This window comes from Geotrypetes seraphini, chromosome 4 (assembly GCF_902459505.1).
Source record: "Geotrypetes seraphini chromosome 4, aGeoSer1.1, whole genome shotgun sequence".
NCBI lineage: Eukaryota > Metazoa > Chordata > Amphibia > Gymnophiona > Dermophiidae > Geotrypetes > Geotrypetes seraphini.
In genome coordinates, this window is record NC_047087.1 from 128,022,825 (window position 1) to 128,044,367 (window position 21,543).

The window sequence follows — 21,543 nt, forward strand, 5'->3', positions numbered from 1 at the left end:
TATTTAACGCATCCCAGAATACACATAGCCCTCTTCCTTACCTTCCTTTTAGGCATATTGATTTGCTAGCTAACGCTCCTAGTTTATTACTCTGGAAAAGTGTCTATTAATGAAAACTCTCAAGCCCGCAGATGGAATAGTATCTACTAATACACTTTGCAAACGGTTAACAAGCGACCACCAGAACTAGATCAAACCAGATCAAATCCCTCCGCCTTCTGCATGTTTGTTCACCGATCCAACCTGCCCAGACTGCCTTCTCGCCCCTGATTGGCCACAGTGATCCACATTGTGGCTTTCGTATCACAACATTATCACCTGTGTGGGTAGGTGTGGTTGTCAATCACCCTCGAGCCCTCCCACTGAAGGCTGCAGAACTATTGAGGGTGGGAGAAAAACAAACATTTTTCTTTTTATCATGTTTGTTTGAATTGGAGGTAAATAAAGCCTTCTGTTTTGATTGGTTACTGCGTTCTCACGTGCCTAGAGTAAGGTTGAAGTATCACATTTCAAAACGTTGTAAAAGTTAACAACCTTTTGCTTTCAGTCTGACTGGAAAGGTGGAGGTGGGGGGGTTGTGTACCGGGTTTATTATATTTTATCTGGTTTCTTGCCTTTTCCTGCACTTAAGGTTAGGGGAAGCAGTGAGAGGTGAAAGCTACTGTGCGCGTGTGCAGTTGAGATCTGTGATGGTACACTGTAGTATCATGGCGGCGAGTTGTGCTTGGCTCCTTGTTCTTAGTTCAGTCCTATTGTGTAACTTGCTTAAAATTCTGCTTCCGTCGTTTTCCTCCTTTGTAAGTAAGAACTAATAATTTGTGTTAGGAATGTGTGATAGGAATGTTGTTGGGCTGAAGCGGTATGCTGTAAGTTAAGTGAAAGCATTAAGCCTTAATCTTGTAACTGTAAAAACGTATATAAAACGACAACAAAAAAAAAAAACGTTGCGCAAACTGAGCCATTTTTAATTTTTTCATCTCGGCGATTTGTATTGTCATTACCTTTGTTATAGAAATATGATCTGTTCTGTAATTAAAGTATGAATAGAGACAGCACTAGAGACCAGTATTTTCCACAGTTTTTAAGGCTTTCCTAGCTTCGTTTGGTGACTTTACAATCGGTTTGATTGAGTTACCATAATGGAACGTGTATGAATGTGTTTTTAGCCAGATTGACCTTACGTTTACGAGGGCGGGGTTGGGAAAATCATGCTGTAAAAAAAATGTAGAAAGCCGTTTGAAAGAGTTTGCCGTTTGAAAATGATATGGGCTGACAAGATAATGGATGTAGGCATAGGTACTCGGTGGCTTTAATAATTATGTTGTTGGGGGGGAAAAAAAAGCAATACACTACCTATTTACTACTATATAGCACTGCTAGGCATATGCAGCACTGTACGTTAAAACATTCAAGAAATGGTACCTTCTCAGTAGAGCTTACAATCCTAAACAAACGAGACATGGGTGCATTACAAATGAGTGAGGGTTATGAGTTAAAAGTAGGGCTTCTTGAAAAAAAAAGGACGAATTGGGACATCTGTGTTTTACTTCCATTGCTTTCTATGGAAGTGAAACCCAGATGTCTCAATCTGGCCTCCTCTTTCTGGAGTCATATAGTAACCCTAGTTAAAACCAACTTCTAAATCTTCTAGCCTGGATTTGTTTACTGCCAGGGTCAGAGCTTGATGTACTGATTTAGGCAGTCTGTTCTAGGCATATGGTGCAGCAAGAGAGAAGGAACATAGTCTGGAGTTAGTAATAGAGGCGGAGTATAGGAAGAAATATTGAGGTGATGTAGAGTGAATGCACTTGTAAATATGAGGAGTCTGCTCTATTTGGAAATGGGTGGAGAGCCAATGAAGTGATTTTCAGGAGAGGATGAGGTGAGCATAGCAAATCTGGTGGAGTATGCCATTCAGAAGAATTTTGAACAGATTGAAGGGAAGAGAGATGGTTATGTGGAAGATCTGTGAGAAATAAATTACAGTAGTCTAGGCGAGAGATAAGGTGGATAAGGGTGTGCTCAGAGAGGTGGGTCAGATTTTGGTGATATTAAAGAGGAAGAAATGGAAGATTAGGCTCATACTAGAGAGTTGCGCGGGGACAGAAATCCCCTTCGTCCCCGTGAGGAATCCCCTCCATCCCCACCCCGTGAGGAATCCCCTCCGTCCCCCACCCTTCCCTATAAACTTCAGAAATAGTTATTTTATTTAATTATGCTACTGAATTAAAGGCTCTGGTAGAGACCCATTTACAAATAAGCAAAGAGACTTTATTAATTTGGAAATATTAATTGGGAAGAATACATACTTTGTAAATGGGTTTCTACCAGAACCTCTAATATAAATATAAAATATAAATACTCAGCTGATGAGATCCCACAAGCTGTCAGCTGAGGACTTCCTTTGCAGTTGGCCAGGGGTCCCTTTTGCCAAGCTTGGCAGGCAGCAGTAGCGTCCCTGAGTCACAGATGCTGGCACCTCAGTGGCTCATGGATGCTGCCAGCAACTGCTGCGCTTGGTGGAGGGGAGTTCTGGCCATCTCTAGAGGAGGTCCTCTGCTGGCGGTGCTTGGGGATCCCTACCAGTCACAGCAAAGGTCAGCAAGTACTTCAACACTGTAGAAATAAAACCAGAAATGCATTTCCTTTTCTTTTGAACACAAAACAAAGACATCTGCCATATACATTTCCCAAAGCTAACATATTTTAGTCAATAAATTCCGTTTTTTACCTTTGTTGTCTGGAGATTTATTTTTCCATAAAGTTGGTCCCAGTTTCTTTTTTCCACTTTCCCATCTTCTGTAAATTCTTCTGTTGCTGTCCATTGGTTCCCCCTACCATGGTCCAGCATTTATCTCTTTCTCTTCTTTCGTGCCTGCCCACCAGCTCCATGCCCAACATTTCTCCTTCTATCACCCCTCTCCAGCACCATGCCACATCTCTCCCTCCATTCCCTTCACCACTGTCTAACATTCCTCCCTCTTGCATCCCTTTCAATCTGTCCCATTGTTCCCTTGCCACATTTCTCATCTTTTTCTTCCCTATCATATTCTGTACCTCCCTCCCTATGACCAAAAATTCTCCTCTTCCATTTGCCGTGTGTACACAACCATCTCTCCTGCTCATTGACACACCCACACCCAATTCTCCCTTTCTATTCCCTCCCCCACCTCAGCATCTCTTTACCTCCCTTCCTCTCTCCCCAGTTCATGACTTCTGTGTCCAAAAATGCACTCCCTTCCACCACTTCATTTGAGTCCAGATAACAGCAGGGGTTGGAGGCAGCCTGCAGCACGCCATATGTAGCCGACCCAGAAGTCTTCCCCCAAAGTCAGAGCTGATATCGGAGGGACTGATTTGCATCAGTCTGGCAGCGGCTGAGGTTTCAGGTAGGAGGGGGTAGATACTGGATGTAGGAGGTGAGAGAAGACAGACTGTAGATAGAAAGGGGGAGGGATCAGACACACTGGATGAAAGGGGAAAGATAAGACAAGCTGGAATGCCTGGGGAGAGAGAAAAAGACAGATGATGGATGTAAAGAAAAGGAGAGGGGAGGAAGACATTGAATGGAAAGGAGGAGAGGGGGAGGATACAGATGGAAGGAGGAAAGAGAAAGATGGAGTAGACGCTGAATAGAAGGGGGAGAAAGAGAAATGAAGCAGATGCTGGACTGAAAGGGGGGAAAGATGGGCAGATGCTGAATGGAAGGGGGAGAAAGAAGGGTGGATGATGGATGGGTTGACAGAGGGGGCAGAAAGGAGGAAGAGCAGAGATAGATCGGCATCCCCTACCGAGAATGGAACCAATTCTGCATTCCCGGCCTTTGTATGAGGGAGGTCTGGTGCCCCAGAGTAAGGAGCCTTGCAGCCATAGAGCACGGGACTAGACTTGGGCAGCCCTGCTCTAGAGCATTCATTTTTGTCATTTCCACTTTTCAGCACTTTCAGGGAAATAAAACATCAAGAACAATTGCTGATTTTTTACGATAACTGAAGTGCGGGAAAAGAAAAGGTGTTGCGAAGATCCTTAATTATTCAGGAAGCTCACGTGTGAGATATTTGATGTTCAGTTCACTCATTGGATCCGTGCGCCGCTATACATTAACGACAGCTCCTCTGCATGGTTTTGGATTTTATTGATTTCCAATAAGAGTTTGCCTGATTTATAGGTAAAATACCTGCTTCTGTTTACCATGTTCTCGCTCCTCTCGTTTTACATACCTGTACTTTAGTTCAGTGGTTACCAACCCTGTCCTGGAGGAACACCAGGCCAATTGGGTTTTCAGGTTAGCCCTAATGAATATGCATGAAGCAAATTTGCATGCCTATCACTTCCATCATATGCAAATCTCTCTCATGCATATTCATTAGGGCTAGCCTGAAAACCCGATTGGCCTGGTGTTCCTCCAGGACAGGGTTGGGAATCACTGCTTTAGTTGACGTATGCTGCGGATGGGCCAAAATTCTGGCGATGCAGGCATGCAATTTAAATACAAGTCCGGCGTCGCAGCGGGAAACAGCCATGCTGAACAGTGAGCTCAGCACGTACAAAGCTGAAAGCCTTGCATGCTGATTTGTTTGGCGGCCCCGACCCATCGAGCCGCCGGACCAATCGGCAAGCAAGGCTTTCAGCTGTGTACGGGCTGAGCTCACTGCTCAGCATGGCTGTTTCCGCCGCGATGCCGGACTTGTAAGCAGCATGCCTGCTTCGCCAGAATTTAGGTAGGCCTGTTTTCATCCCCATAGGAGTCCTGTGGGCCAGGGGGCATCCCTGTGGGAGTCCCGTGGGCCAGGGGGGTGTCCCTGTGGGAGTCCCGTGGGCCAGGGGGGGAAACCGCGAGACCCGCGGGATTCCCGCAATCCCCGTTCCCGTGCAGACCTCTAGCTCATACCTTTGCTAATCTTTCTTGTAAACAAGAATATTAGTCTTGACTAGCAGGTATTTACCCTCTTTCACTGCAAAGTCTGTGGAGAGCTTAATTTACATATCCTGCTTCTCCTCCTCTCACTCTGGGCTGTGCAGGATTTTCTCAGTCTATATAAAAGCACTAGTCTTTAAGCCCGTTACATTAACGGGTGCTAGAATAGATGTGTCTGTCTGTCTGTGTTTCTTTATCTCTCTCTTCTTGGCCGCTGTCTGTGTCCTTCTGTCTTGTCTGCCCCCAGCACACACCTTCCCCCAAAGCAGCCCCCTTTCCCTCTCCCTAACTGTCTCTCCATGCCCTCTTCTGTCTTCCCCCCCAGAGCAAAGCTATTTGCCCCAAGCACACCCCTCCCCTCAAAGCAGCCCCCTTTCCCTCTCCCTGTCTCTCCATTGCCCCTTCTATCTTCCCCCCCAGAGCAAAGCTGTCTGTCCCAAGCACACTTCCCCCCAAAGCAGCCCCCTTCCCTCTCTCTATCTCTCTATGTCTTCCCCCCATAGCAAAGCTGTGTGTCCCCAGCACACTTCCCCCCCCCCAAAAAAAAAGCAGCCCCCTTTCCCTCTCCCTGTCTCTCCATGGCCCCTTCTGTCTTCCCCCTCCCCCCGAGCACAGCTGTCTGTCCCAAGCACACCCCACCCCCAAAGCAGCCCCCTTTCCCCCTGCCCCCCCCTGTATTGGCCCCATTCTTACCCTCCCTCCATCCCGGCGTCTTCTGGCCTGCTCCTCTTCAAAGCAGCCTGCGATCATGGCTGGCTTTAGTGACCCTCGCAGGCCGCTCTCCAACTCGGTAGCATGTTCCCTCTGACGCGATCCTGTGCGGTTCGCTAAAGCCGGCCACGATCGCAGGCTGCTTTGGAAGAGGAGGAGCAGCGACAGCGGTGGTTGGTGAGTTGAAGCTCCATTGTGTTCGCGGACGCGGGCAGGGAGAGAGCTTGCCTGCGCTTCGGGCTGCTGAGTGAGGGCGGGAGGAGGGGGAGTGGCCAGAGTGATCCCTGCAGCCGGGTTCTAAAATGGAACACGGCCAGGGATCACACACCACAGCGACAGGGATCACGCTTTTTTAAAAGCGCATGCGCCGCTTAACCTTTTATTATATAGGATTATCCCAGGACAAGCAGGCAGCCTATTCTCACGTGTAGATGACGTCATCCACGGAGCCCAGATGCGGACAGCCTCGCAAGCAGACATGCTTGAAGAAGCTTGGAAGTTTCGAGTCTGCAGCACCGTGCATGCATTCCCACCCAACTCAGGGCGTGTCTCCTTAGTTTTCAGCGTAGCCGAGAAGTTCATCTTTGACGCTCTGCACTGAACTTAGTTCGCTTTGTGCCTTCTCTCATCGCGGCTCATGTTTTATTTCTTTATTACCGTGTCGCTGTGCTTTTTTTTTGTTTGTTTTTTAAAGTAGATTTCTTTGTTGCTTTGTCATCTGAAGTGATGGCGGGCCTAGCCACGCGCCTTCAGCCTGCGGGCTTCGATTTTGTGGCAGCTATTTTTCTTTTATGTCCCGGCTGGTCACGGGCTTTAAGAAGTGCCAGCATGCAATCTCCCTCACTAACTCACATCGCTGGTGCCTTCAGTGTCTGGGGCCTGACTATTGCCCAGAGTCGTGCCCTTAAACGTCGTCGAGTTCAAGTGGAGAAGATTTTTGGTATGGAAACCCCCACTTCAACCTCTGACTCGGTCAAGCCTGGGATAGGGTATTCTCCAGCTTCCTCAACCTCGACTCTCATCAGACCTTCCTCGTTTTGGAACGTCCTCGACCTCGAGTAAATTTTCTACAGTAAATTTTCTCGAGTAAGTTTTCTCCAGATACCTCAGCTGCAGCGGTGGAGGAGTGCTTTTTGGGCAGTTTGAGAACCAAGTTGAGTCATTCTTCCTCTCTGTCCTCGGAGTCTTTAGCCTCAGCAAGTAGTCCAGTTTCAGACTCGGATCCACAATTGCAGGCTACCATCAAGTCGATTTTAGAGCAGGAATTTGTTCAGTTATTGACCAAATATAGTCCTGCCTCAACTATGCTTCCTGCAGTCCAGCCTGGGCACTCAGCAGTCTCACAAGAGGTCAAGTCCTTGCCTGTGCCTTGAGCTGAATCTATACACACTCTATGCAAGGAGTCTGGTCTGGAAGCTTCACACTCTATGCAAGGAGTTGAGTATTTGCGAGTGTCAGGTCTGGAATCTTCACACTCCATTCAAGGAGCCAAGTCTTTGGAAGTGCTTCGAGATACCTCGATCCAAACAACGGAGTCTTCTATGGTGTCTCGTCTCCGCTCTACAGCTTCCAGCCCTATATCCTCACATAAGGCTTTGCCCGTTTCGAGGCATAGGGCAAAGTCTCCTCGACCTCAAACATGACCTCCTTCCAGGCAACACTCCCATCATCAGTCAAGGCACTCATCGAGACACAGATCCTCTTCAAGAGAACAGTCTTCCTCATCCAGGCATTCCAGCCCTTCGAGGCCTCCAACCCCTCGATCGAGGTCTCCTGAGGGTTATGCTTCTCCCAGTGACTCGTCTAAGTCTGCTTATTCGCTGGGATATCAATACTCCAGAATGGCCTCGCCTTCCTTTACTACTTGAGGCGCCTTGAGGTCATCCAGTCCCTCTCGAAGCCATACTCTTGCGGATCAATTGTCCTTTTCCTCCGTCAAATTGCTGAGGACCTGGATCTTAAATTGGACTCTGGTTCTAAGTATTCTAAGGAGTATTTAGAGGAAATGGGTTTGCCTTGGCCTCCTGCGGAGTCTCTCAAACGCCCCCTTAACAGGCTTCTTTCCCAGACTTTCAAACGAAACCTGGAGACTCCTTACTCCATTCCTGCTGTTGCTGGCAAGCTGGAATCGAGATACAGAACTGTACATTGCAAGGGCTTCAGAACGCTCAAACTATCTCATCAGTCCCTTCTTGTGGAATCTTCCTTAAAGAGGAACCATACTTCCAGGTCTATGCTACCGTTCCTCCTGGCAGAGAGGGCAGGACCATGGACAAGTTTGGCCATCATCTTTTATCAAAATTCTATGATGGTCTCCAGATTTTTTAATTATAATTTCATCTTTACTACTTATTTCAAATATTTTATTGAAGTACTATCTGGCTTTACTAAAGACTTTTCACAGCACAGACTTTTAGAGTTCCAGCAAGTCATAGCTACACTGTCTCAACTCAGGTTACACCTTCTCCAGTCATCTTATGATGCCTTTGAGCTTTCCTCGAGGGTCACTGCTTTCTCAGTAGCGATGTGCAGGCTTGCCTGGCTTCGCACTATTGACATGGACCCCAACATTCAGGATTGTCTGGCCAATATTCCTTGTGAGGGCAATGACTTCTTTTTAATGAATCCATTGAAGCAGTTACCAAAAAGTTATCTGAGCATGTGAAATCTTTTGCTTCCATTGTCAGACTCAAGCCTAAGCCAGCTCCTTCCAAACCTTCTCGACCTCTTCCATCCTAGCAGAGGCATTATACTCCTAGAGCAGCTCATTATACTTGAGCACCTTCTAAGAAACCACATCAACAGAAACCTCAACCTTGTGCTGCACCCAAGGCTTCTCAACCTTTTTGACTGTCTCCAACAGACCATAACCTCCATCATTCTGCCTCTGTCCTCTCCCCTTCCAATAGGAGGTCATCTCCATCATTTTTACCATCGATGGGAGACCATTACATCAGACCTCTGTTTGCTATCAATCATCAGGGAAGGATACACTCCATTTCACTCAGGATCCACCAGATCTTCCTCCAAGAGAGTATCCTTCCAGTCCATCACAAACCACCCTTCCTCTTCAGGAAGCTCAAGCTCTGCTTCATCTCCGTGCCATTGAGGAAATTCCCTTGGAACAGCAGAGCAGGGGTTTTACTCCTGTCACTTCCTGGTTCCGAAGAAGATGGGCTGTAAGGATTGTTAGTGGCCCCCACAATATATGGTTGGTGGGGTCACTTGAGAGGCGCCCTTACAAACGCCAGGTCCCAGGTTCAGTTCCCTCACTGAAGATTCACCAGGAGTAGAATCAAATAAGAAACACAGCCAAAGGTGATTGCATAAAGAATATACAGTGGTGCCTCGCATAACGGACGCCTCGCACAGCGAACGCTGCGCACAACGAACTTTATGTCTTGATTCGTACAACGAACTTCGTTTCACACAACGAAGTCGCCCGAGCTGCATCCTTCCGCGCAGGCACTGCGCTTAACTGCCCTCTCTCCGCCTGGCTCCCTCTTGCCCCCCCCCCCGACTCCCCGACACGATCGGGGCAAGAGGGAGCCCAAGCCCTCTTGCCCCCCCGACTCCCCGACACGATCGGGGCAAGAGGGAGCTCAAGCCCGCTTGCCCCCCCGACTCCCCGACACGATCGGGGCAAGAGGGAGCCCAAGCCCTCTTGCCCCCCCCGACTCCCCGACACGATCGGGGCAAGAGGGAGCTCAAGCCCTCTTGCCCCCCCGACTCCCCGACACGATCGGGGCAAGAGGGAGCCCAAGCCCTCTTGCCCCCCCGACTCCCCGACATGATCGGGCCAGGAGGGAGCCCAAGTCCTCCTGGCCACGGCGACCCCCTAACCCCACCCTGCACTACATTACGGGCAGGAGGGATCCCAGGCCCTCCTGCCCTCGACGCAAACCCCCCCCCCCCCCACCGACCGCCCCCCCCCAAGAACCTCCGCCCGCCCCCCAGCCGACCCGCGACCCCCCTGGCCGACCCCCACGACACCCCCAACCCCCTTCCCCCGTACCTTTCTGTAGTTGGCCGGACAGACGGGAGCCAAACCCGCCTGTCCGGCAGGCAGCCAACGACGGAAAGAGGCCGGATTGGCCCATCCGTCCCAAAGCTCCGCCTACTGGTGGGGCCTAAGGCGCCTGGGCCAATCAGAATAGGCCCGGGAGCCTTAGGTCCCTCCTGGGGGCGGGGCCTGAGGCACATGGGCCCAACCCGACCATGTGCCTCAGGCCCTGCCCCCAGGAGGGACCTAAGGCTCCCGGGCCTATTCTGATTGGCCCAGGCGCCTTAGGCCCCACCAGTAGGCGGAGCTTTGGGACGGATGGGCCAATCCGGCCTCATTCCGTCGTTGGCTGCCTGCCGGACAGGCGGGTTTGGCTCCCGTCTGTCCGGCCAACTACAGAAAGGTACGGGGAAGGGGGTTGGGGGTGTCGTGGGGGTCGGCCAGGGGGGTCGCGGGTCGGCTGGGGGGGCGGTCGGAGGTTCTTGGGGGGGGCGGTCGTTGGGGGGGGGGGGGTTTGCGTCGAGGGCAGGAGGGCCTGGGATCCCTCCTGCCCGTAATGTAGTGCAGGGTGGGGTTAGGGGGTCGCCGTGGCCAGGAGGACTTGGGCTCCCTCCTGGCCCGATCGATGTCGGGGAATCGGCGGGGCAAGAGGGCTTGGGCTCCCTCTTGCCCCGGTCGTGTCGGGGGGTCGGGGGGGCAAGAGGGCTTGGGCTCCCTCTTGCCCCGATCGTGTCGGGGAGTCGGGGGGCAAGAGGGCTTGGGCTCCCTCTTGCCCCGATCGTGTCGGGGAGTCGGGGGGGCAAGAGGGCTTGGGCTCCCTCTTGCCCCGATCGTGTCGGGGAGTCGGGGGGCAAGAGGGCTTGGGCTCCCTCTTGCCCCGATCGTGTCGGGGAGTCGGGGGGGCAAGAGGGCTTGGGCTCCCTCTTGCCCCGATCGTGTCGGGGAGTCGGGGGGCAAGAGGGCTTGGGCTCCCTCTTGCCCCGATCGTGTCGGGGGGGGGGCAAGAGGGCTTGGGCTCCCTCTTGCCCCGATCGTGTCGGGGGGGCAAGAGGGCTTGGGCTCCCTCTTGCCCCGATCGTGTCGGGGAGTCGGGGGGCAAGAGGGCTTGGGCTCCCTCTTGCCCCGATCGTGTCGGGGAGTCGGGGGGGCAAGAGGGCTTGAGCTCCCTCTTGCCCCGATCGTGTCGGGGGTGCCAAGGACCACACGGAGTCACCCACCGTACCACCCGATTCGGGTAAGCGCAGGTATCGGTGGGTGGCTTATTTGCGGGGGGGTGCCTTATTTTACATTTTTTTCTAAAAAGGGTGGGCTGTCTTATTTGATGGCCCTGCCTTATCATCGGGGAAACACGGTAGAAAAAAAAAAAATGAACAGTTAAGTCCCAGTTTTTGCCGCTGAGACTCTGCCCTCTCACTGTAAAATTAGACTCTACTTAGTCTGTCTTTAAATTTAAAAAATGTGTGTTGTTTTAAAAAACAATTATGTTTTTAGATGTATCTAAATAAAAATAATAACCAAAAATTTATCTTTTTTTATGTCATCTTAGCATATTTTATGCTGCAGAACGAATTATTTTTTTTTACATGTATTCCTATGGGAAAACGCGTTTCACATAACGAACGTTTCACATAACAAACTTGCTCCTGGAACCAATTAAGTTCGTTGTGTGAGGCACCACTGTATTATAGAAATAGTCTTACAGAAAAGCAATATTTATAAGCATTACAATTAATAAGAGAGCAAAGCAGTTTCCCTGCCTTACAGAGTCCAGAAGGAAGCGTGAAGTTCCAGGGAAAGGCAGAGAGAGAGAAAAGGGGGATGGGGTGATGCTTCATGTTCCATAGATAAAGGGAAGGATAGACAGAGAGCTGGAGAAAGAGAGAGCTGCTGATGTGTTACAGAAAGGAGGCTTTTATAGCTTGGAATCTTATTCTGTGTATAGAAACTATTGTATGTCCCAGTATCTTTCTGTTTAGAATTTGTAAACTGTTTGAAACAATGGTTAATTTAATTGATAAGGAGGGTGTGATACTTGCAGGCATGGTAGATGGGATTAGTCTCTGGCTTCTTTGTCCCATTCAAGCAGCCTATCTTCTTGATAAACAATCCAGTCTGGCTGAATGATTAATGTATGTGAATTCTGTGCAGGAGCACATAATTCTGCATCCAGAGTCAGATAATTTCCCATAGGCCTTTGCTGACATTAGTTATGCCAACTGAAAACACTGTTTGCTAGCAATAGCTATGCTGACATCTCCCATACTTTTTTTATTTTTATTTCTATTCTTTGAAATGAAGGCAAGCTTGCGGTACCCTTCTATAAACTGCCAGTCTGCATTTTGCAGATGCCTCGCTTACCTCCAACTTTATAGCAGCACGTCCCCTGTCCTGCAGAATCTCCAAGCTATGAAGATAAACAGTTCCCATTATGAGTTCAAACCTCTGTCTTAGGTTGTACAGTCCATCATCTGGGTGGGGATCCCAGTATGCTTATATCTTACCCGTCGTTGAGCGAATGAACGGTGCATAAGGGATGCAGGAAACTTTCTCAGGAAGTTTAGGCATAAAAGGTACCAAGATGTCATGAGAGAGTATTTGATATGGGATAATATTATGTCTGACCCTGGTAATGTAATACAATATATAGGCCATGCCAAATTAAAACCAAATTGGAACCAAATTAGCAAGTGTCAGAGAAGATACTGGAAATTCATGTATAACTGCCTTAAAAGCTAGAAGGAACTTTGTATGATATGCGTTGTAAACAAATGTACATGTGTCACTTTACAGCAAAGGAAATCATAATAATACAATAATTAAGATAATGATAGGGTGAATTAAAACATTAAATGCGTGGTTTGCGGTGGGCAAATACCCAAAGAAAAGTTCCCAAACTGAGACATGAGCGTCTCGTAGCAAATTTTCTACAGTTTGTGCAATCTGTCCATTTTCAAAAGTGATAGTATGATTCACTTTTTTGGAGGTTTTCTTAAGTTGTTCAATGTAGACATGGATTTCAGTAAAGTTCAGCAGCTTTTGAAATGTCTCGTTGCCCATACCAAGAGGTAGTGGATGTACAGCATATGAAATAAAGTCTGGAATGTCCATAGAATCATTAGTTACCAGAGGTGTGGAGTAGGTTGTCCCATTAATGATGGAGGAAGACAGAGGTGAATGACCAGGTATTGTTCAGTAAATAGGTTGAACTGTACAGCAAAGCGTTCTTAGGAAGGTGGCTGTCATGAATCCAGGGATCCAACGAACAGGAAACATTTTGTGGAAAGAATAGGTGAAAACAAAAATGTCCAGCTCCAAGGTAGTACAACGTGTGTGAAGAAGTAGAGGAGTAGGAGATCTTTGCGGATAGGGAGCAGGAGGATGAATTAGTCCAGCAGGAAGTGACAGTCTCTTTAAACTGATGAGGTTCACACTTGAAATGAAATGGTATCTGCACACAGAGTGAGGGATCCATTGGCTTAAATGAAGTCCAGGTATCATCCATCGGTAGTACCCATGTGATGTGATCCAAAGGATATAAAAGCATATTATCAAGCTGCACACCAATATTAACTACAGGATAAATAACTGTGTGGTGTCCTGACCATGGAATCAAAGTACAGATAGAGCATCCTTGTGGTGTACAGATTGGAACACTCTCTGTCCACCAATCAAGGTGCGCTAAGCAAAATCAGGTACTTTGGTACTAGCCATCTGGACCAGAGACAGGGGCCAGTGGCCTAACTTAGCTGTGAATAGAATTTCTTTTAGGATAGTAATAAGCTCGATCTGTACTTGATCACAGGCCATAGCCCAGGAAATATTTTTTCCCAACCTATATTCCTCATTTGCCAAGGTCACAATTTTATGTTCTATAATGAGTGAAATAAGAGCAAATGTGTCAACAATTACATTGGATAATTTAGAGGAAGCTTCATTAATAATATGCTGTGAGGTGAACCTATCAGAAGCATGTTGAGAGGTGGATCCCATCTTATTGCGTAGTACCTCTATATCAATTGTATTAAGAGCACCTAGTGCAGTTCCTGTGCCACCTAGAATAGTGTCCAATAATTCACGTTTATTTCTACGTTGCGTGGTTTGGGCTGTACCTGACTGCATGTCAAACCAAGTATTCAGCATATATATGTGGTTAGCAACAAATTGCGAGCAATTTGGGTATCTATGATTAACTAAAAACATTTTTGGAAATAAATGCCAAGTAAGAAAATGGTATTCTACATCATATAAAACATCATGTGGTGCATCATATTTAACCTGAAAGGGCTTTCCTTCCTGAAACATATTGATATCAGAAAGGTAGAGTACAGGAGGGGCTGAGGTGGGAGGAGGGGGATCTCAGTAATGTGTTGTTGGTTACTCTGGACCCATGTATACGAAATCTTCCAGTTACCGCTATCCTGACAGGAGATATTATATAGAATCAAGGCAGGGGGCCCTAGAAAGTACTTCTATAGGGGTGCTTTTAGTTCCTGTGTTCTTTCTAAAGAAGTGGGGACAGGAGGTGCCCACTTTACTTGGGTGATGTTTACTGAGTAGAACACTGGCTTGTCCTGTACAGAACAAAAACTTAATATGACAAGGTCGGTTCCTTCAAGAAAAGGTGGGGGTATTTCTTGATAGCGATATACCCCATCTGTGGATTTTGCCCAACTGATTGTGCATATTCGAATGATAGTTTCTGTAATGATACTTGGGTAAAGGAGAGCATATACAAGAGTAAAAGGGAACCGTGCCATCCTAAAACTAACTCTAAACTTAAACAAATTAACTAGTACTTACTATTGGTAAAATGCAAGAAGCAAAATAATTTCTACTACATATTTACATAAATATTGTACTCCTGTTCTATAGATAGGGCTCATCAACTATGCAGCAGGAGTGAATAATATAGTTACCAATCTCTTGTGACTTTTCCTCATCCAATGCAGCTGTCCGTGCTGTCTTCAAAGCAGCTGTCCATGCTGTCTTCAGGTGAAATCTGAAAACAGAGACTGATAAACACATGATACCCATATGGTTTCAACTGAGTGATGTGTTTCCAGCATTGCTGGTTGTCAGGCATTAGAATTTGGTAAAGGCTTGGGCCTAAGGTATCTGTTATTAAATACGGTCCATCCCATTTTGCTGTCCCAAAGGGAAGGTTAGGTCTGGGGTTCAGGAGCATGACTTTGCTCCCGACCTTGAGGGGCCTTAGGTCAGAACCTTTTGCATATATTTCCTGCAAATAATCCCTAGACTTTTCTGTGTTAGCCAGCACAGTAGTTTGTATTTCTTTCAGATGTTCTTGCAGGGATTGCATCCATTCATTAGCCAGAATTACTGTCTGATCCTCTGGAAGGAAAGGACACAACAGATTTTCCACCGTGGCATTGGTCTTCCCATTAAGGCTTCATAAGGTGCAAAACCTGTGGACTTACAAACATTAGCTCTGATACGTATAAGGACCAAAGAGATTACCTGATCCCAATTTTTTCCAGTCAAATTCAGCATAGGGCTGAGATGGGCCTTAATGGTCTGGTTCATTCTTTCTACCTGCCCTGCTGCCTGGGGGTGGTATGGGATGTGTAATTGCTGTTCTATGCCTAGAAACTCAAACAATTCTTTGATAAGCTGGGAAACAAAAGCAGGGCCATTGTCGGAATCAATGGTTTTTGGGATTCCCCATCTTGCAAAAAATTGCATAGTTAGAATTTCAGCTGTGGTCCTGGCTGTCTGATCTGGTACTGGGAATGCTTCTACCCAATGTGAAAATGAATCAACCACAGTCAATAAAAATCTGTTTTTCCTAGCAGTTAAGGGAAGAGGACCCACATGATCTATCTGCACTCTCTCAAATTGACCACGTGGCGGTGCTCTCATCAACTGTCCCCTTTTCTTTTGGGGCTGTCTCCCAAAGGAGGCACAGATGATACAGGAGGAAACATGATCCTGTATGTCATGTTTCATTTCTGGCCACCATACCAACATATCCAAGATAGACAGCATTTCATCCTCTTTGGGGTGTCCCATGGGACCTGTACCATGAACCCAATGCATCCAGTCTTTACTTTGAGCTCTGGGGATAGCTATAACTAAGCCAGCCTCTCTTTTCACACATAGAATGTCTTTCTGTATAGTGAGTGTGATAAAGGGTGTGTGCTGGTATATGTTATCAGAGGTATCTTGTATTAACTTCCTCAGATTGGAGAGTTCAGGCTCATTTTTCTGCAGGGCTATGAAATAGTCCGGAGGTACCACATGATCGTAATCTGTGGAATGGGTAGCAATGGCTACCATACGAGTCTGTTCATACCAGGGCCATACATGACATGCTTCTTTGGCTAGCGAGTCAGCTAGTGTGTTGCCCTTTACCAAAGGACCTTTCTTTCTGTGAGCTTTCACTTTAATTAAGTGTACTCTCTGAAACTTTTCACTCAATTCCTGTGCCATAGCCCACAATGACGAATGTTTTACAGGTGAACCGTCAGTTGATTTAAAGTTATTAGCTAGCCACCACGGCAACAATGCAACAGCACTTCTAAAAACATAATCAGAGTCTAAAATGATCTGCATTTCTGAGTGGGATTCATGATATTGCTGCAGACATGCTACAAAAGCAGCCAGTTCACAGTACTGTGCCGAAGCAGAACCACATGAATACTGTCTCTGCAGAATCACTTGGTTAGCCTGCCTCCCTCACACTGGCTACTACCATCAATATATATGGTAGGAAGAAAAGGAGATATTTTGCCCACTACTAGTTCTTTAAAGATCATGTGATTAGGGGCACTGGGGGAGGACTGACACTCTTGTGGTTGCCCCTCCAGTAAGATTCCTGCAACCTGAACATTAGACTGTTTCAGAAGTTCAAACTTTACATTCTGTGCCTGCAACATCAGTGTCCACTGGACTATTCTCTCAGTCCTAATCTTGCTGCATGCTAACTTACCCTCCACAATGAATTTAAGTGGGTTATGGTGGCTGCATATGTATGTAGTTTGAGCCCCAATGATGTAGGTAAATTTCTGCATGGCAGCATATGCAGCCAGTGTATGCTTTTCACAGAGACCCATTTTGAGTTCTGGGGAAGTGAGAATTCTGGAAAAGAAAGCAATTGGACGATCCATTGCACCTAAGTGCTGTGTTAATGCTGTACCTACACTATTCTCCTCAACAACAGAATAAAGAAAAAAATTTTGTGTGTGATCTGGGTTGGCAAGAACAGGAGCTGAGGTTAAAATGTGCTTAAGCTTGGTGACAGCATCTGTATGCTCCTCTTCCCACACATAGTCTTTACTTTTCAGCAGGGAGTAGAGTGGGGCTGCTACCTCAGCATAATTATGCATGAATGCACAGCAGAACCCTGTGAGCCCTAGAAATGACTGGAGTGATTTCTGATCTGTAGGAAGTGGCAAGTTCTGTATCCGTTCTACCCTCTGAGAATCTATAGACTTACCATCCTGGCCAATGGATACTCCCAGAAAGGAGACTTGTGATTTGCATAGCTGAGCCTTGGTAGGATTAACTTTAAGGCCAGCTTCTAAGAGAGCTGTTAGAACCTCCCTTACATGTACCCAGTGTGTAGATTCATTCTCAGACTGAATTAAAATGTCATCAACATATTGTATCACATTTTCTCGGCATGATATGCGTGCCAGGACATTGTACATATACAGTGGTGCCTCGCATAACGGACGCCTCGCACAGCGAACGCTGCGCACAACGAACTTTATGTCTTGATTCGTACAACGAACTTCGTTTCACACAACGAAGTCGCCCGAGCTGCATCCTTCCGCGCAGGCACTGCGCTTAACTGCCCTCTCTCCGCCTGGCTCCCTCTTGCCCCCCCCGACTCCCCGACACGATCGGGGCAAGAGGGAGCCCAAGCCCTCTTGCCCCCCCGACTCCCCGACACGATCGGGGCAAGAGGGAGCCCAAGCCCTCTTGCCCCCCCGACTCCCCGACACGATCGGGGCAAGAGGGAGCCCAAGCCCTCTTGCCCCCCCCCGACTCCCCGACACGATCGGGGCAAGAGGGAGCCCAAGCCCTCTTGCCCCCCCCGACTCCCCGACACGATCGGGGCAAGAGGGAGCCCAAGCCCTCTTGCCCCCCCGACTCCCCGACACGATCGGGCCAGGAGGGAGCCCAAGTCCTCCTGGCCACGGCGACCCCCTAACCCCACCCTGCACTACATTACGGGCAGGAGGGATCCCAGGCCCTCCTGCCCTCGACGCAAACCCCCCCTCCCCCCAACGACCGCCCCCCCCAAGAACCTCCGACCGCCCCCCAGCCGACCCGCGACCCCCCTGGCCGACCCCCACGACACCCCCAACCCCCTTCCCCGTACCTTTCTGTAGTTGGCCGGACAGACGGGAGCCAAACCCGCCTGTCCGGCAGGCAGCCAACGACGGAATGAGGCCGGATTGGCCCATCCGTCCCAAAGCTCCGCCTACTGGTGGGGCCTAAGGCGCCTGGGCCAATCAGAATAGGCCCGGGAGCCTTAGGTCCCTCCTGGGGGCGGGGCCTGAGGCACATGGGCCCAACCCGACCATGTGCCTCAGGCCCTGCCCCCAGGAGGGACCTAAGGCTCCCGGGCCTATTCTGATTGGCCCAGGCGCCTTAGGCCCCACCAGTAGGCGGAGCTTTGGGACGGATGGGCCAATCCGGCCTCATTCCGTCGTTGGCTGCCTGCCGGACAGGCGGGTTTGGCTCCCGTCTGTCCGGCCAACTACAGAAAGGTACGGGGGAAGGGGGTTGGGGGGGTCGTGGGGGGCGGCCAGGGGGGGTCGCGGGTCGGCTGGGGGGGCGGTCGGAGGTTCTTGGGGGGGCGGTCGTTGGGGGGAGGGGGGGTTTGCGTCGAGGGCAGGAGGGCCTGGGATCCCTCCTGCCCGTAATGTAGTGCAGGGTGGGGTTAGGGGGTCGCCGTGGCCAGGAGGACTTGGGCTCCCTCCTGGCCCGATATTGTCGGGGAGTTGGGGAATCGGCGGGGCAAGAGGGCTTGGGCTCCCTCTTGCCCCGATCGTGTCGGGGAGGCGGGGGGGCAAGAGGGCTTGGGCTCCCTCTTGCCCCGGTCGTGTCGGGGAGTCGGGGGGCAAGAGGGCTTGGGCTCCCTCTTGCCCCGATCGTGTCGGGGAGTCGGGGGGGGGGCAAGAGGGCTTGGGCTCCCTCTTGCCCCGATCGTGTCGGGGAGTCGGGGGGGGCAAGAGGGCTTGAGCTCCCTCTTGCCCCGATCGTGTCGGGGAGTCGGGGGGGGCAAGAGGGCTTGAGCTCCCTCTTGCCCCGATCGTGTCGGGGAGTCGGGGGGGCAAGAGGGCTTGAGCTCCCTCTTGCCCCGATCGTGTCGGGGGTGCCAGGGACCACACGGAGTCACCCACCGTACCACCCGATTCGGGTAAGCGCAGGTATCGGTGGGTGGCTTATTTGCGGGGGGGGTGCCTTATTTTACATTTTTTTCTAAAAAGGGGGGGCTGTCTTATTTGATGGCCCTGCCTTATCATCGGGGAAACACGGTAGAAAAAAAAAAAAAATGAACAGTTAAGTCCCAGTTTTTGCCGCTGAGACTCTGCCCTCTCTCACTGTAAAATTAGACTCTACTTAGTCTGTCTTTAAATTTAAAAAATGTGTGTTGTTTTAAAAAACAATTATGTTTTTAGATGTATCTAAATAAAAATAATAACCAAAAATTTATCTTTTTTTATGTCATCTTAGCATATTTTATGCTGCAGAACGAATTATTTTTTTTTACATGTATTCTTATGGGAAAACGCGTTTCACATAACGAACGTTTCGCATAACAATCTTGCTCCTGGAACCAATTAAGTTCGTTGTGTGAGGCACCACTGTATTTATGAAAAATTGCTGGTGAATTTTTATATCCCTGGGGTAGAACCGTCCATGCATATTGTTTATTCATCCATTGAAATGCTGTTTTGTACTGGCATTCAGTGGCCAAGGGCAGACTCCAAAAGCCATTAGAAATGTCCAAGACAGAGAAAAATTTGCATTTGGGGTTCAATTTAGAAATCATTTCAGGGTAAGAGGCAACCACCGGTGCTACGGATTTGGAGACCTGATTTAGGGCCTAGAAGTCTATAGTAAGCCTGAATGAGTCCCCTGGTTTGACCACTGGCCATGCTGGAGAATTGCAGGTGGAAGAGATAGGTCTGATCAGACCCCTCTCCTCTAGTACCTGTACAATCTGAGTTACTTGTTCTATGGCTTGATGAGATACTGGATATTGCTTTTGTGGTGGGGGGTCCTCACCCTCTAACAGAATTTCAGTTTGCATTCTCCCACAATCTAGTTTGTCTTGTGCCCAAACTGGAATATCTGCCACCTCTGAGGGAATTTCACTAAGATCATGTAGCTAAGCTGCCTTAGTGCACTGAGTAGCTATTTGCATGGGAATGACCTCATGAACTAAAGTTTTAGAAGCATTTGGGCTTCCTGTACCTTGCCACAATATAAGGTTATATCGACAACCAGGTCTAACTGGTTGAGGACATCAATTCCCAGTATTTCTTTGTCTATACTCACTATAGTGGGGGCAGTAATTTCTAAAATGTCCTGGCTCTGTTCATTTTGAACCGGGATGCCCCATTTCACAGGGATAGCAACACATTTTGAAGCTGTGTCATTTATACCCTGAATCTCATACATTTCTACATTTTTCTGATCTCCAGTAGGAGGCGCTCTGCTTGTAAAACTGATTCCAGCGCCTGTATCAATCAAAGTTAATTTATCCTGACCCTCTATGGTAGTATTAACATTGGGGCGGCCGCAAGTGTCCAAAATCAAAGGTGCCACATACCTCAAACTGAATTCTGAGTCTGACTTCTTTCTCTTATCCTGCGTCTCCAAAAGTGAGTCCACAGGTAAGTGAAAGGAGTCTGGCTGGGCTGTGAAGGCCTGAGTCGCCTTGGCATTCGGACACAGAGAGTCAGGACATCCCTATGGACTAGCACTGTTGTTCCTAGCTGTCAAATCACTTTTTACTCTGTCCAATTCTATCTGCATTGTGTGACGATCCTGTTCCCATTTCATTTTCTCTTTTTCTAATTTTTCCTTTTGGTCTCTGAGTTCATGGAAGGGAATGTAAGTGGAGGAATTTCTGTAACTACCTCTGACATGACCTCTATTTCCTGTGTGTGTCTATTTCTTGTATTGGGGTGCTCCCTCAGTACGCCACCTTCTAGCTTCTGATACTGAAATAATTTGAGCTGGCTGGGTCTTCCACACAGACCCAATCCTGAGCAGTAAAGTGTCAAAAGGCGTAGTTTTAGGGTCCTCCGAGAACAACAGAAGGTGTTTAGTAATCTCTGGAGATAATAATTCTAATAGGAATGCTTTATGTTCTCTCTGACCATAATCTGAGGAAATGGGCCACTGTTCATGTTCGGTAAGTACTGCGTTGATTACCCACACTCTATATGCAAACTGCTCTGGTGTATTGGTTGGCAGGGGTGAAAGAGTTCTAAGTACTTGCAAAGAGGTGCAGCGAAATAGTTGTTCGATGCCCATCTTTACAAATTGGTATGGATGAACAAGAGATCCAAATTTATAATAATGTGGACCCAGGGCTAGGTGCATAAGCTTATCAAAATCTGCATTGTTCCTTTTGTATTTCCCTAGACCCTAGTGAATCAGTATGTCAGTAGCCCATTTGCACCATTCATTTATGTTGAAAGGCATAGGTCCCACTTTTTGTACTATTCTTTCAATGTCACTGTCCTTCATATGTCCCTGCAGCACTACAGTTACTGGAGCTGTGTCACTTATAGAGGTACTATTGGTATTACTCTGGCCTGGTAATGAATTTTCCTCACCTTCATTTGTTGGTTCTTCTTCCTGTTCTACATCTGTAGCTAGTTTACCTTTTCGCTGGCCTGCTACAAAAACAGTGTTCTTTTTC

At 48.3% G+C, this 21,543-nt stretch overlaps 2 protein-coding genes across 4 annotated transcripts in view; one reads left to right on the top strand and one right to left on the bottom strand.

Annotated features, from left to right (window-relative positions):
- HMGN1 (high mobility group nucleosome binding domain 1) overlaps window positions 1–269 on the bottom strand; it is a 44,581-nt gene extending 44,312 nt beyond the window's left edge. Inside the window, exon 1 of one of the 2 annotated variants that reach the window (XM_033941838.1) lies at window positions 198–269. In XM_033941838.1, the coding sequence (XP_033797729.1) occupies window positions 198–224 (27 nt within the window). In that variant the 5' untranslated portion in view covers window positions 225–269. Of the gene's footprint in view, window positions 1–41 lie in introns of both variants that reach the window. The other variant, XM_033941839.1, reaches the window with a different exon arrangement.
- Window positions 270–327: 58 nt separating this feature from the next.
- Window positions 328–21,543, top strand: part of GET1 (guided entry of tail-anchored proteins factor 1) — a 116,636-nt gene continuing 95,420 nt past the window's right edge. The window contains exon 1 of one of the 2 annotated variants that reach the window (XM_033941832.1): window positions 328–437. Coding sequence is in view for 1 of the 2 variants with exons in the window: in XM_033941830.1 (XP_033797721.1) it covers window positions 690–797 (108 nt within the window). In the remaining variant the exon portion in view is untranslated. Of the gene's footprint in view, window positions 438–562; window positions 798–21,543 lie in introns of those variants that run through there. The other variant, XM_033941830.1, reaches the window with a different exon arrangement.